Genomic DNA, 17,288 nt, shown 5'->3' with positions numbered 1-17,288 from the left:
TTAAATTGTATAGTTTTTTTTATTATTATTATTCATTTTTAGTGAGATACAGTATCATAATCATGATTAGAAAAGAGCTATAGTGAAGTACAGTGGTTCTGCAGCCGCTGATTCGTATTCAAGAAATCTGGTAACCGCAACTAGTGAAGACCATTTTTTAGGGGGGAGGATGTCAGATAATTTTGTCAGGAAAGAGTTACATCGCACTAACATATAATTTGGGACTGCTATCAAATTGTGCTGAGAGCCTGAGAACGAGCAGAGAAACGAATGTAATACCCCTTTGGCAAACATGCGTAAAAACAAGACAAATAGACAGCAAACACTCTTACAAAAAAATGCTTACCCGGAATATGCTTATAAAGTTATAGCATTTTCATTTATCAGATTTATAAGATAACAGTACATAATTTGTTTAATGCCTTACTCAATTGCCCTCTACGTTTAAAACGGGAAATATGCAGTAGTTTATAATTTCGTCTACTCTGCGTGGCGGGTTTTCTCCACTATTCCTTATTTTATGGAACATGGTAATGTATGAAACTTTGTTATTTCATTCAGAAGAATGACATTGGTAGTATTGTGGTTTGAGAGTTTGAGTCTTGACTGCAAAAGTGCGAATTGAAGGTTGATTCTGTCTACAGGAAAACATTTGTCCCAGATATTCACATTTGTGTTAGTCATGTTAGACAGTTAGTAGAGACTGCAAAAAAAGTGCAAGTGCAAGATTTTTCTATCTCATCAACTACTTGGCAAGACTTCCATATGTCCCCTCCTCTTAAATTGAAAAAAAAAAGAATATGGAGAAGCTTTATCAAGAGTTATCTAACATATATCTAACTGATTTAGGAAGGAAAAGTTGGATACATGCCAAAATATGGGCACTATTAATGGCTTTAAAGTAATGTTGTAAATCGGATCAAAAATCAGATCGAAAATCGGATCGGCAGTTAAGCTTCTAAAATCGAAATCGAATCGAAAATCGAATCGGCGATGTTTAAAAACAAAGGAATACATCAAAATGTTGTTCGCGGTCGCGCGCATCTTCCTGACAAAGTCACAAAGACGAATGCATTGGAATGGAAGTCGCCAACATGCGCGATCGTTTGGAACATGTTTTAAAGCCAGGGGTTTTGAGGTGTTATAGCTTTAAAATAAACCGAGTGATTTTTATTAGAAAGATAAACGAAAGACGCATCTTCCGAGCAAAGGCGCAAAGGAAAATAAAATGAAAATATTTCTCATAGATCACAGGTTAATGAACGATCGGCGGGACATCTTTTAGAAGTATTTTTAGGTGCTAGCGATTTAGAATTATTGGAATGATCTCTTACGACGCATCATCTTAAAGTCGCAAGTGCAATTAAAATGAAGTAGAAGACGCAAGCACGCACGATGATTTGAAATATGTTATTAAAATGTTTTGGGTAGCTAGCGTTTTCAAATCAATTTGAAGTTCACGGCGGGGTCCGCTATCACCACGAGGTTGAAGAGAAGATTTATATCATTATAAAGGGGGTAAGAGAGTAGCGCAGTGAGCTCGGTCGGTAATACGACCTTTCAAAGTTCACGGCGGCATCCGCTATCACCACGAGGTTGAAAATAAAATGTATATCATCATAAACGATGTAAGAGAGTAACGCAGTGAGCTCCGTCGGTAATACGACCTTTCAAAGTTCACGGCGGCATCCGCTATCACCACGAGGTTGAAAATAAAATATATATCATCATAAACGATGTAAGAGAGTAACGCAATAAGCTCCGTCAGTAGCACGATCTTTAAAAGTTCACGGCGGGGTCCGCAATCACCACGAGGTTGAAAATAAAATGTAAATCATCATAAACGATGTAAGAGAGTAACGCAATGAGCTCCGTCAATAGTACGACCTTTCAAAGTTCACGGCGGCATCCGCTATCACCACGAGGTTGAAAATAAAATGTATATCATCATAAACGATGTAAGAGAGTAACGCAGTGAGCTCCGTCGGTAATACGACCTTTCAAAGTTCACGGCGGCATCCGCTATCACCACGAGGTTGAAAATAAAATGTATATCATCATAAACGATGTAAGAGAGTAACGCAGTGAGCTCCGTCGGTAATACGACCTTTCAAAGTTCACGGCGGCATCCGCTATCACCACGAGGTTGAAAATAAAATGTATATCATCATAAACGATGTAAGAGAGTAACGCAGTGAGCTCCGTCGGTAATACGACCTTTCAAAGTTCACGGCGGCATCCGCTATCACCACGAGGTTGAAAATAAAATGTATATCATCAAAAACGATGTAAGAGAGTAACGCAATAAGCTCCGTCAGTAGCACGATCTTTAAAAGTTCACGGCGGGGTCCGCAATCACCACGAGGTTGAAAATAAAATGTAAATCATCATAAACGATGTAAGAGAGTAACGCAATGAGCTCCGTCAATAGTACGACCTTTCAAAGTTCACGGCGGCATCCGCTATCACCACGAGGTTGAAAATAAAATGTATATCATCATAAACGATGTAAGAGAGTAACGCAGTGAGCTCCGTCGGTAATACGACCTTTCAAAGTTCACGGCGGCATCCGCTATCACCACGAGGTTGAAAATAAAATGTATATCATCAAAAACGATGTAAGAGAGTAACGCAATAAGCTCCGTCAGTAGCACGATCTTTAAAAGTTCACGGCGGGGTCCGCAATCACCACGAGGTTGAAAATAAAATGTAAATCATCATAAACGATGTAAGAGAGTAACGCAATGAGCTCCGTCAATAGTACGACCTTTCAAAGTTCACGGCGGCATCCGCTATCACCACGAGGTTGAAAATAAAATGTATATCATCATAAACGATGTAAGAGAGTAACGCAATAAGCTCCGTCAGTAGCACGACCTTTCAAAGTTCACGGCGGCTTCCGCTATCACCACGAGGTTGAAAATAAAATTAATATCATCATAAACGATGTAAGAGAGCAACGCAATAAGCTCCGTCAATAGTACAGTCTTTAAAAGTTTATGGCGGGGTCCGCTATCACCACGAGGTTGAAGAGAAGATTTATATCATTATAAACGATGTAAGAGAGTAACGCAATGAGCTCCGTCAGTAGCACGATCTTTAAAAGTTCACGGCGGGGTCCGCTATCACCACGAGGTTGAAAATAAAATGTATATCATCATAAATGATGTAAGAGAGTAACGCAATAAGCTCCGTCAATAGTACAGTCTTTAAAAGTTTATGGCGGGGTCCGCTATCACCACGAGGTTGAAGAGAAGATTTATATCATTATAAAGGGGGTAAGAGAGTAGCGCAGTGAGCTCCGTCGGTAATACGACCTTTCGAAGTTCACGGCGGCATCCGCTATCACCACGAGGTTGAAAATAAAATGTATATAATCATAAACGATGTAAGAGAGTAACGCAGTGAGCTCCATCGGTAATACGACCTTTCAAAGTTCACGGCGGCATCCGCTATCACCATGAGTTGGAAGAGAAGCGGAAGAGAAGATATCTATCATCTTAAACATCGCCATAGATAATACCGCGTCTTTCTCCCTGAATAATGCGACCTCTAAATAGCTAGCACCTCAAAAACAATCACGCACTGTAACCAGATCTACGCCGATTTTTTATTTTCGATTTTTTCCTTCAAGGGCATGATCGAAGATCGGCAAGTGATTGCCGATTGTGGTGAAATCGAATGGAATCGGTTGCCGATTGCAAAATCGGTTACAAGCTTACTTTAAAGTTTAATTTCATTAAACTCCCTTTATTATTTTAATTAATTCCATCGAAATCTCGAGTGTTTGTAATTCTAAATCAAATGGCATCGGTTTATTTACTACTTAGTAAAAAAAAAACCAACACTCTTGGAGATTAGACTAGTCGTTATATCGGTTGATATAAAGCCCATGGCTTTCAACAATTCCTGCTAGCTCAGAGAGTAAGGCAACAGACTTGAGATGCCTCGTTTTGCTCACTTGTTCACTGCAACCACCCACTTGTTCACTGCAACCACCCTGCCTGTGGGGAATCTACAGGTTGGACTATGACATGCCAATGCTGTACAGAGCACACACTTTAAAAAATGATTAAAATATCACTTTTGTGACCAAAATTACTAATTTTCGTACCGTTGCAATTTATTTTCTTTAGTAACTTGGGAATAATTTTTGTATTCATTAGAGCGCTCAAAAACTTGAATTTTGGGCATATTTTTGTGTACACCCTCTATTGGTGGAAAATAATATGGCAAGAAAATTTTCATTTTTTAATCCCTATTTTTAATTAAGAAAAAAATAATTTAATGAATCAAATTTACTTAAGGGCCAAGTTGTATGACGTATAGGTCTAATGGAAACTGTCAGTGTAAAAAAATCAAGCATTTGTCCCAAAGAAAAAGAGAAAATAAGCCAAACATTGCCATCCTTATTTTGCCACACATGGAGATATAACTGAGAACAAGGTTATATCATATTCATAACCTTGTTCATTGAATGAGTGGTTCAGCTGTGAGAGGTTCGAATCCAAGTTCCAACCGAAAGTCAGAAGAAAAAAAAGGAAGAATAGAGAACCAAAGAAGGGGGTTTTGGAGTATCTTTTAAGTATCTTTTAAGATTAGTGGAGGGGACATAACCCATGAGGAAGTCTTTCCAACCAATTCATTAAACTGTCTGATTTTTTCAGATCTTGATGAAAATAGTGCAAAGCACTCATTCAATGAACAAGGTTATGATATAACGGTGCAAACTAGAAATCTACCAAATTTCATAGTAATCCATTAATCAGTTTTTGAGTAAAAATCAAATGAATTTCGAATGAAATTCAGCCAAATGCTCCCAATAGGCTCTGTATAATTTGTCACAACACACACACAGCTGAAACACATGACCACACACAGAGTGCAGATATTTTGTGTGCAGTTTTGCATTGGGCTTTCTGGATTAGTGGGGGAAGGGTATTTTGAAATCAATTCTGACACTTGATCCTAAAGGAAAGTATTTCCGTTGAATTTGCCATTATCAATACTACAAAAACCCGCTAGTTTACAAAAATATGGTACATTTATTCACAAGATACAAGACTGAACTTCCTTTTTTGTTTCACATCTAAATTATGTTAGTAACCATATGTAAACTAAGTAGGTTACTTGGAGCATTTTTATTCTCTTTAATTTGATACCAAAATCATTAAATTTGGATAACGGGATCATATGTCAGAAATGCGTTGAACTTTGATTTTCCCTCAAAACTATGACCATTTTTGGCTGTGTGAATGCGGTGAAAAGGGCGAAATTTTTAGCTCTGTGCAGTCACCCTATTAGTAGGTCTACTAGCATGACTAGGGTGTCTAACTTAGTCTCTAGTATTAGAGAAAAAAAATATTTTGTTTAGTCGTTCTAGGCCTAGATCTAACTTGAATGTGCTTTGTTGATTTAAAGAGAAATAAGCCTTAGAAAAACAGAAATGTAATATTTTTATTTTAAAAATCCAATCAGATCTAATCACTGCTAATATACCTTTGGTTTGCCTTTGGCTGCAAAAAGAAGAATGAAATCGGGCAGATTTTTTCAGTATTTTCCTGCCATTTCCTGTTTTCTAGACTAGGCTGTGTTACATGTAGTTCAGAAATGGGACACACACAAATCCAAATTTTTAGCTTCCGAGAGCTGTTACAGATTTATTATTGATGCCACAAACTTGTTTACAGTCAGAGTGTCAGACATTAAATTTGACACTTTTTTGATGGAATGATTTTTTTTTTAATTTGAAAATCAGGTCAGTGTTAAATTGAAAAAAGTGAAAAAAATTGTGCAGAAATTCCATATTCCCGTATTAAATGCATGGAGAAATAAATAAATCTCAACACACATAAAAGTAAGGGTTTGCAATTTATCTCTTAATCCTCATTTCTAATGATCCTATAAACCTGTCCTTAGCATCAAAAGAAGACCCTGAATATTCCCTTTCTATACATCCTAAATATGAGTTGAAAATTAAGTCAGATCACATTTTTCTTGCAGGCTGAATTTGCCCCCAAATCAGGGTTGGGCTCAAATTACTTTCTTCAATTACAATTAAAATGAAGTAATTGAAGAAATGTTTATTACAATTACTTTTCAATTAATTCACTAAAGAAAAAATTACAATTACCAATTACTTTTTTCAACTACAATTTCAATTACTTTCCAGAAAAGTCATAAATGAAACCAAGTTTTATTTTGTACATAGTACCTCTATTTCAACATAATTATAAGTTCAAGTTTATTTATTTAAAACCAAAAACAACGTCACATCATAATTAAAATAGATATACATACAATGCAAATAAGTACATAAACACATATAAATTGGATTATAGATGGATGAATTGGTTTTAGGACCCCTTTAAAAGCAAGGCTTGTGGGCGGGGCCCTGGAATCCTTTGATAATATGAATCTAATCTACAAAATACAAAAAGAGAGAAAAAAAATATATAATAAGGTTAAGATGCTAAACTAGAATGGAAAACTATTACAAACACACATATATACACACACCCACCTGCACACCCACATCCACCCACACATTCACATAGGCCTACTAAACATGAATGGGTAGGTCATTAAGTGCGAAAACTAAAACACATAATGAAGGAAAATAATCATCTGTCAAGAAAGCATGTTTTGGATAATCTTTTGCACATGAAAAGAGTTTACTATTTTTTTTTGTATAAACAGGTAAACTGTTCCACTGTTTAATGCAGGATAGATGAAAGGAGGTCACCCAGAGTGACATTTGTTCTCGCAAATGGCTGACGAATAAGATCCCTTTGATGTGTATTATTTGTGAATTCTGAAGAAATAATTTTATTTAATGCACATTCTTGAGGCATTGATTGTAGTTTGAACATGAACAATACACAATTGAACGACACACAAGTTCACTATAGTGGTAGCATTTTCAGAGGATGAAATATCGGAGAACTTGGATGTCTATAATTAGAATTTGTTATTAGTCGTATTGCCCTTTTCTGCAATACTCTCAATTTATCAAGATAAGACTTGAAAGTGTTTCCCCAGGCAACATTACAATATGTCAATTAAGGTAGAACAATATTGTTATCAGTATCATTTCAGGTAAAATTGATTTTAACCTATAAATAACACTTTACACTGCAAGACACCTTTGTGCAGACAGCATCTAGATGATTTTTCTAGGATAAGTGCAGAAAACTGACAAGATGAAAGTTTACATTAAAGAGCATGGATTCTGCCTGTTACTCTCTTTGATGCTGAAGCAGTTCAATTACTTTACTGTAAAAATAATTGAATGTAATTAAAAGTAATTGAAGTCAATTACATATTTTCAATTACAATTACTTTCCCTTTCAAAACTTCAATTACAATTGCAATTACTCATAAAATGTAATTAATTACGTAATTTATCAATTTGGAATTGAGGCTAACTCTGCCCCGAATTGTGCCATTTCCCCCCCCCCCCAAATCTTCCTGTTTTATGCTGACACTTTCAGTGTGGCTTCAGACACACAAGTGTTGTTGATGTTGAAGATTGTTGATGTTGTTGAGAGAGCACACATGCGCGCGATACTTTGTTTTTCATAAGTTCTTATCTCATCATTCTTTTTTTGTCTTGCCTGCAGAGCGAAACTGTAGGCACCAATTGTTAACATTGAAATCTTAACCAAGGTTAAGTTTTTGAAGTGTCATAACTTAGAAAGTATTTGCCAAGTTTAGGTTCATAATAGTTCATATGAAAATGTTCATGTATGCTCAGAATGCCAGCTTTTGAGTATTCTGGGCCCCGTAACATAACATGTAAGGCTGTTGAACATGTGCATCCTGATGGGTTGAACATTCTGCATGAATTTTGGATTTATCAAGAAATGAGATGAAACCACTTGTTGTGGGCTAATAGTTAATAGAAGTAAGTGCACAAAAACAATACGCATCGTACATGACTTGTTTCTTCTGCACATAAGAACTAATTACGTATTTAGTGAATTCTAAGATCCACAGTGCTTAAAAATATGGATATCACATTAGGCCTATTCAATTATGAAGGCCCCTTTTCACTATGGCATTAATTTCAATGTTGCTCTTCCTGTCTGTGTACTATGCTTAATATATGTAGAATGAAGCTACAGTATAATGAAAATGTATGTGAACTTGTCTGTATTACTGTTATGTAAAATGTGGTGCTACAATCTATTCTACATGTATGTTTACTGGTTGAGGTAATCATGCCTGGCCTTGCTAAAGTAATTGTTCCTGTACTTAGTATTTCATAAAAATACCATTCTTATTAGGATCATTATCTGTTTTTATTTATTTTTAGAATGAATATCCATCAGGCATAAAGCCATCAGCATAGCCAAGGTTCTCAGACATCTGCCAGCGTGCCAAGACATCGTTGTCAAAACTTTTTTTGGCTTTCCATTGAGAATCCTTACCTATGGCAAATGAACCATCTGAAGCCCTGCCGGTCCAAGATGAGTTTGATCAGATCTCACTCTGTGAGATCGGGGCAAGATTCGTCAATGATAAGAACGCTGCCATCGCTTGGTGCCGACAGTATGGCCTCCTGGCCCAAGAAATGTCATGCCCCAACTGCGAAGCACCGTGTCTAGAGCAGAAGAGGAGCAAGAATATCGACAAGGTTTGGTGGAGATGCACTGAAAAGACTTGCAGGAAGTCGGTGTCAATCAGGAGAGGGAGCTTCTTTGAATCGTCGCATCTGGAGCTGTGGCAGGTTCTCGGCATGTCCTATCTCTGGGCATCGAATGTTGGAACAGGCCGGGGTATGTCTTATGAGAACCTGAAGAAGGAGCTTGGAGGGATCGGCAGTCACACCATAGTAGACTGGAAGCAGTTTATGAGAGATGTGGCTGTATCTTACTTTAAGGGTCATCCAGAGCAGATCGGTGGCAATGGCGTGGTCGTTGAAGTCAACGAGCGTTTGACCTTCTACAGGAAGAACAACCTGGGCCAACTCCAAGAAGAAATACCTGTCATAGCTGGCTATGATTTGGATAGCAAGAAAGGTTTCCTAGTTCCTTTAGAGAAACAAGAAACGGATGCACTTCTGCCCATCATTGTAACGTGGGTGGCACCAGGGTCGACTGTTCGGACAAAAATGTGGGAAGACTACAAGAAGCTGAACAAGGGGAGCCACTCTTTGAAGTTTGTTAAACGAAAGGAGGGTGTACAACCAAATCACGTAGAGGCCATGTGGTCGAGAGCCAAGGCTGCAATAGGACCAATACGCCGGGATAGGCTTGGAGACCACTTAGCTGAGTTTATGTGGGCTCAGCGGTTTAGAAAGTCAGCATTCTTCCATCTCTGGACGCAGATTGCCAGGGACCTTTACCCTGTGTAAAGGTACTTGTTCTCGTAGTCTCTCGAAACTCAACATCTCTTTTGAGAAGTAAAGAAAATGCTCATAAAACAATTCAAGACTTTCTTGAAAATAAAATCACAATTTCATTTAATATCATTTAAATCTCAATACTGTTGCTATATCCTTATCTAGGGGTCTTCATCACTCTTTTCATTTTTAATCTTTGACAATGAATAAACTGTTTTTGTTTTCTTCCATGAGTGTATTTTAGCATTGGTAATGAATCTTGTAAAATAAAAAAGAATTCGTGGCAATATAGGAGAGGTTCCTTCTAGAGGTTCAAATCTAATATATGTAGCACATGGTAATAATGAAAATTGATTACATGAAATATGATTTTGAATATTTTGATGAGTATTGAGAGTTATTGGAGTTTGATGGGATTTTGATGTCACCAAAGAGCATTCATAATAAAGATGTTCAAATTCAGATGACAAGAGCGGGGGGGGGGGGGGGGGGGGGTTCAACCTAGCAATAAAAGATACATTTTCATGTATCAACATAGTACAAAGTTGTGGTCTTGATGATAATAATCTGCTTAATCCGCTCAAACATATTTTTATGTATCGACAGAGTAAAAAGTTGTGGTCTTAATAATAATAATCCACTTTTTAAGCAAAAATTGATTTTTTTTTTCTCTTACCAAGTTGTTTCTCCTTATCTACATGGACATTTACACACCGGCTGTTTTATATATAAAACAAAAAAAAAACCTAGCTTGAAGAAAAAAAATTGTATGTGAACATTGTTCAACACAAACCATATTCATGCAGGATATATATCACCATATTGTGGTATTGCAGCTGGTTTATTCACAGGTCTCCAAGCAGTTGGCCTGTACGTTGTATGTAGTTTTGAGATATTTACCACATAGATTAAACCCATTTGGTCTAAATATCATGTAGTACAATTGTTGTTAGGTCTACACTACGTTTGGTCTAGTGCCCACATAGTCTCAGTAATTCACATTATTAAAGTCTAATACTCAGTTGGTCTACTTTTCACTTCCTCTTCTTAGTTCTAAGAAGGAATTGTGTACTTGGATGAAGCTACATGTACATGTACATACTTGGACAATGAAGCTAGCTAGTTTCCAAATAAAAAAAATCATTTTACAAATCCTTAAATTTACCCCAAAATTCACCTTTTAGCTTTCTTCTGTAGGGCCTACATACTGTTATACTGGAGAGGCTATATATATCTATAATTCTTGTGTAACATATAAACTACTATATTAAAATGAGTATCAATAGTGCTATTTGGAACTATAAATTAAAAGGAAATATAACTAAAACAATTATTATCCCCCAGAATTGATTAATTTTGCAAAGAGTTAAATATAATCAGAAATCGGACCCCTGGGTTGCACACTGCTATATACATACATGTATATTGTTATTGCATTGTCAACTAATGACTCCTTTCCTTTTTCTTTTATTTTAACTGTACAGAGACAGTGTCTGGACTAGGCCATCTGGATATTCATCTTTGATAAAAAGCTAATGATTTCAGATATTCACAGTCAACACACCAACATGAACCCTTCTTCCAGAGATTTATACAAACACCAACTAAAGATAAACTTTTAATGTTGAACTACAAAGCTGCCATTATGTTTATGCATTTTTGACGAGAAATAAGCTGACATTTAGGGTATTAAAAACAAAGATGTCTTCGCCTGGACAATATCCCCCATTTTCAAGGAATCTTACAAGACTGCTCAATCATATGAAATGGGGATCACAACCAGTACATTATTCCATTGCAACAGATAGACGATATGATAAATCAAGAGGAAAGGAATTTCATTTTCCACCATGGTCGGAGGAAGCAAGTATATATGTCCACTGGCCCTACTGCAAGAAGCGCTGCACCTACTGCAACTTCAATAAGTACGTAACCCCAACCATCGACCAGGATAGGATGAGGTCCTGCTTGACAAGGGAAGCCCGGACCTTGATCAGACGCAGCGGCATCAAACGGGTCAACTCAATCTTCTTTGGCGGAGGGACACCTAGCCTGGCAGAACCCAGGGTCTTGGAGGGTGTAATTGATGCGGTCAGGGAGATGGTTGTCGTGCCAACGGATGTTGAAATAACCATGGAAGCCAACCCGACATCTGTAGAGATGAAGAGACTGGAGGATTTCAAAAGTGCTGGTAAGTAATCAAAGCTGCTATTTTTTTCTGGGGCTTGGATGCAGTCATAATAATAATAATATAGGATTTGTATAGCGCACGTATCCACCTTGCTAGGTGCTCAAGGCGCTCCTATATTACCCCGGCTAAGCTAGTCTACCGATTCTGGTGCGCACAGCTTTTTGAGGAATTACTTCCTGCCAGTACCCATTTACCTCACCTGGGTCGAGTGCAGCACAGTGTGGATAAATTTCTTGCTGAAGGAAAACACGCTATGGCTAGGATTCGAACTCACGACCCTCTGTTTGAAAGGCGAGAGTCAGAACCACTAGACCACGACGCCCCCACAGTCATGTGCTATGCATATACATGTATCTGACAGCTTCACTTATTAGCTCCAACTGATTAAGGAAAGAGCAGTAAATAATATATATATTTTTATTACATTGTTTCAGTTGCCAGTGATATTTATGTATTTCACCCTAATTTTTTATAGCAATCCTCCATCTTGTTAGATGTTTACAATGTGGTATTAAATTGAACTTTACAATGCCAACAGCACATTCTCAGATAGATGTGGTTGTTATGATAACTGGCAGAGAAGACTGAAGGCATTTTAATACACTCTTTGCAATAACCGAATTGTTACTGTAACAATTAGAAAAGAAAAGAGAGGAAAAATTGCCAGGAACAATTAGAAGTATGAAAATAGCTACCTCTGTCTTCTCATTTGTACCATTTTCTTGGGTTTCTGGGTTGGCAGGGATGTATAACTCTAGTCCGTTGACTATCATGTTGTCAAGTATCACAGTGTTGGAATGATTCAGTTCAGTTTAATGATAGAACAGTCATTTTCATAGGATTTAATAGTAAAAGGGATTAAAAGGAACAAAACTGGCACAACAATCTTGAAAAGGCCAGTAACAGAATGATATTGCCCTTGTTTAATCGCCCAAATACATTAGTTGGTTCCCATAGCCCTATGTTTTATTATACGATTCTTTTATCATTGTTCAGCAATTAAGGTCAATATGACATTATAGATTGCAAAAATGATACCAGTTTTTACTTAAATAATCAGTAATCAAAGTGTGTGCTCAATATTGTTCTTCCTTTAGCCAAAATTGACATTTGGGGGTAATTTGCCCTTTATTATCAAATTTCTAAAAAAACAGTGATTTGGGAAATCGCTTTCAATACTATATCAGAAAATGTAAAAAAAAGAAAAAGAACAAGTGGAATGCCTCTGGCCGTCTCACCTGCATCACGCGATTCAATATACACATGTAGCAGCAGTGCTGATTTTGAAAACTACTATAACTCGCACAAGATGTTCAGTGATACTTGGTTACTCTTATTTCCACGTTTTATGAACTAGACCAAAACACTTATAGAGATATGATGGCAATTCAACAAATACCCCCAACGTGGCCAAAGTTCATTGACCTTACATGACCTTTGACCTTGATCATGTGACCTGAAACTGGCACAGGATTTTCAGTGATACTTGATTACTATTATGTCCAAGTTTTATGAACTAGACCAACACACTTTCAAATTTATGGCTGTAATTCAACAAATACCCCAATTTGGCCAAAGTTCATTGACCCTAAATGACCTTTGACCTTGATCATGTGACCTGAAACTTGCACAGGATGTTCAGTAATACTTGATTACTATTATGTCCAAGTTTCATGAATCAGATCCATAAACTTTCAAAGTTATGATGGTAATTCAACAGATACCCCCAATTCGGCCAAAGTTCATTGACCCTAAATGACCTTTGACCTTGGTCATGTGACGTGAAACTCATGCAGGATGTTCAGTGATACTTGATTAACCTTATGTATAAGTTTCATGAACTAGGTCCATATATTTTCTAAGTTATAATGACATTTCAAAAACTTAACCTTAGGTTAAGATTTTGATGTTGATTCCCCCAACATGGTCTAAGTTCATTGACCCTAAATGACCTTTGACCTTGGTCATGTGACATGAAACTCAGGCAGGATGTTCAGTAATACTTGATTAACCTTATGGCCAAGTTTCATGAACTAGGTCCATATACTTTCTAAGTTATGCTGTCATTTCAAAAACTTAACCTCAGGTTAAGATTTGGTGTTGACGCCGCCGCCGCCGTCGCCGTCGGAAAAGCGGCGCCTATAGTCTCACTCTGCTATGCAGGTGAGACAAAAACAACATATTTTAATAAGATCGGCCATGTTCTTTTACTTGCTGAATGACGATATTGTAAAGTGAATCAGTGAAATACTGTTATGGATTCAATCAGATTTCTTTGTCATTCCTCACAGGCATCAACAGACTGTCTCTTGGTATCCAAGCACTCAACAACAATGACCTCCGAACCCTGGGTCGTGAACACACCGTCGACCAATCACTGACCTGCATCCAAGAGGCCCGGACACTCTTCCCAGACCGTCTCAGCATCGACATCATCTTTGGCCGGCCTTCCCAGACCTTGAACTCTTGGAAAGCAGAACTCGATCACATCCTAAAAGTATGCGACAGTCACATATCTCTGTACCAGTTGACTCTTGAACCAGGCACTTTGTTGTATAAGTTGGACCAACAGGGTGTTTTGCCCATGCCTGATGCAGATGTTATGGCTGATATGTATGAAAATGCTGTGGAAAGACTAGCTATCGCTGGATTCCGCAGGTATGAAGTGTCCAATTTTGCCAGGGATGTGCAAGCGGAGAGTACGCACAACAAAGCATACTGGGAAGGGAAGCATTATATCGGGGTAGGCCCTGGTGCTCATGGGCGATTCTGTCCAGTTGACGAAGTAACAGAGTCGATTAGAATTACATCTAAATTGTACTCTCAGTTAGTAACTTGCCATAGTAAAGGACATGATGGTGCTAGAGAAAGAACTCTTCACTCAGATGGTAACTTTGCCACTCTTTCCACAGCAACCCTGCAAAGTATTGGCCACCAGAGTAGAGAACAACCAGTAGTAGTAGAGACGGAGCAGAGTGAATCAGGTTCTAAGCGTTTTCCATCTTTTCCGCGAAGAGAAGCCAGAATACAGACCTTGGAACCAGAAGCATGGATGCTGGAGGTCGAAAAATACGGCCATGCCACCCGGAAACGCAGCACACTGTCCAACATTGACACCTTGCGAGAGCTTCTTCTGACAGGGCTACGTACCTGTCGGGGCATATCCAGCCAGACATGGCAGCAGTTCAGCCCTGAGGATCACCCGAGAGATGTCTTTGGGCCAAGTTTCTTTACCAAGGGTGCCATTAACTCTGGGTTGGTAGAACTTGACGATAGGGGATTGAGGTGCACCCACCGTGGACTGAATGTATTGGATAGCATTCTGCCAGAGTTGACCGAAATCCTTGACTCTCACTACGATAAAGAAAGGTGATCCTACATTACAGGATTGCCCATGAGGAAACTGCTCCCATGACAGACTTTGAAAAATGGTCCTTCGGAAAATATGCCTACTGAAACACTATGTCAATGGGTTAGAACCTTTTCTTTCCTGCAAGGAATCTGCAAAGGCCTCTTCATTCCCATTTCTAAGATTACATCATTAAAAAGCGGTGGGCAATGCAGGAAAGCCATTATGAATAGACAAAGTCCACCCCAACAAAAAGCTGATTTGAATAAAAAGGGAATAGTCAAACAAGCATAACACTGAAAATTTCATCAAAATAAGGTGTAAAATGAGAAGAAAGTTAGAAAGTTTTGGTTAATTTCAAATGCAAATGAGTGGACTGATGAAGCATCCACTTACTATTTCTTTTGTATTTTGTTATATGAAATACCAAGTATTCAAATTTTCTCCTCATTGTCATGTGAAACAAAGTTTTATTCCTCCCTGAACATGTGATATTACCATTATTTTAACATTTTATGGTTCGGTCAAGTTGGTCCCTAATTTCAAATCTGTAAAAAGTGAGATATTGTATTAATCAAACAACAAACAACAACCAGGGTAAATATTGTGTTTCAACATCCTTCCTCCGTTTTTGTCTGAGGTCTTTGAAAGTATGTTACCAGGGTAGTTTTCATATATTTCCCAGGTGAGGATGGAGCATCATTGTTTCATGAAGCTATTTGAATGCAATGCTACAGTCACGTCAACTAATCTGACTCCAAACAAAGACAGTACAAGGGGAAGACTGGACACTTCCAGTGATTTTTTTTTAAACGCTCAATTTCGCTCAAGAAGAAGGACGCCAACTAGCACCTTTTCTCATAGCAAGCAGCTGTGTATAAAACATATTGGGGAAAATGAGAGAGATGGTTTGGGAGAGGGCACAAGGGTGGTGTATGGGGGCAATTCCAACTTTTCTTTCCCAGAAACCTCTAAGATATATTCATTTCTAATTTAGGAAATAAAAATTTGAAGAAATGAAATCTTAAACTGTAAAAATCGTCTATTCCTTCACCCCTCCACCATTTCCCTCATATGTTTTGTACAAAACCCAAAATGGCGATATGCGACTGTCTGCTTACTCAACGCTGGCGTGTGCTCTTCCCCAAGCGTTTCATTGTGGAGCGTTGTGACCCAGTGGATAAGTCTTCTGACTTTGAAACAGAGGGTCGTGGGTTCGAATCCCAGCCATGGCGTAATTTCCTTCAGCAAGAAATTTATCCACGTTGTGCTGCACTCGACCCAGGTGAGATTAATTCCTTGAATGCATGAGCGCTGAAAGGCAGCTTGAGCTAAAGCCGGGGTAATAATAATAACAACGCGCCTCGGAATAGAATATTTCTAGATAGATGGCGCTATATAAATGCCTATTATTATTATTATTATTATTACGCGCTCTAATAACTGTCCAGTCTTCCCCTAATTTGTTGTGTCTGCTCCAAACCAAGCAGTGATCTGTCATTGGAAATAACATAATGGCTTTGATTGGTCCGAGGTGGGTTTCGTTTTTATGACCTTGACAAATACGGTTCTCAAATCATGGCATTGGCCAAAATTGGAAGAAAAAAAAAGTAAATGAATGGGGCGAGTCCATGCTAGAAAAATCAGCCATTTTCGCAACATTTTTCAACCTAATGTCCAAACAAACGAGGAACTTCAATTTGGTTTGGGGTTATAATAAAGTACTACTGGGTAGTCATATAAAAAAATGACAACCAACAAAAATATGTTGTCCATGGGTGAATTAGAGGTGAAAATGTTGCGTGTCGTAAGGGACATTTCTGAGTCCCGTACGACACACAACATTTTCACCTGTAATTCACCCATAATCAAACATTTTGTGTAGGTTATCAGTTTTTCGCATGACTACCCACTATAACTTTATTATTGACTAAAATAAATTTTTATTGCTCAAGCAATCAGCAAAGAGACTAGGAATTGTTGTCAAACAGTCCCATACGACACGTATGAAACATTTGAAAAATTGAAATTAAAATGACCTAAAGGGATATCAAGTAAGAGTAAATAAATGAAAAGAGTGAAAATAATTATATATACAAGTAAAACAATTAAAATTCAATGTATTTGAACATGAGAACACAATTCCATTACAGTTCGCTTTGAGTAAATGCCTTTTAAGATAATAAAATGTCATATAGTTTGTTACACCATAATGAAGACAAATTTCTCTTTTTAATTTTTATACTCTTGATATGAAATCGTTATTTGTAGGTGAAATTACATTTATAGATCAAGTTGGGCAGATTAGATTAGCAAAATTTGTTAAGTAAGGTCTTTGAGCTATTCATTTATGTTCGGTGTTTCACTCAATAAATCTCTGGAAGCTTTTCTATGCAAATTGT

At 37.7% G+C, this 17,288-nt stretch overlaps 1 protein-coding gene across 1 annotated transcript; it reads left to right on the top strand.

Moving 5' to 3' along the window:
- The first annotated feature begins 442 nt into the window (after positions 1–442).
- LOC129282011 (radical S-adenosyl methionine domain-containing protein 1, mitochondrial-like) lies at positions 443–17,286 on the top strand. Its single transcript, XM_064113222.1, has 4 exons — positions 443–530; positions 8,318–9,360; positions 10,831–11,537; positions 13,829–17,286. The coding sequence occupies exons 3-4, from the start codon at positions 11,048–11,050 to the stop codon at positions 14,908–14,910; spliced, it is 1,572 nt and encodes a 523-aa protein (XP_063969292.1). The 5' UTR covers positions 443–530; positions 8,318–9,360; positions 10,831–11,047; the 3' UTR covers positions 14,911–17,286.
- Positions 17,287–17,288: the final 2 nt, after the last annotated feature.

Source organism: Lytechinus pictus, chromosome 18 (genome assembly GCF_037042905.1).
Source record: "Lytechinus pictus isolate F3 Inbred chromosome 18, Lp3.0, whole genome shotgun sequence".
Taxonomy (NCBI): Eukaryota; Metazoa; Echinodermata; class Echinoidea; order Temnopleuroida; family Toxopneustidae; genus Lytechinus; species Lytechinus pictus.
This window is presented reverse-complemented; position numbering and strand designations above follow the sequence as displayed.

Excerpts from the sequence above, each read along its gene's own strand:
- LOC129282011 (XM_064113222.1), top strand. The coding sequence starts at position 11,048 with ATGTCTTCGCCTGGACAATATCCCCCATTTTCAAGGAATCTTACAAGA. Across the intron at positions 11,538-13,828 it reads GGAGGATTTCAAAAGTGCTG|GCATCAACAGACTGTCTCTT; the intron begins GTAAGTAATCAA and ends CATTCCTCACAG.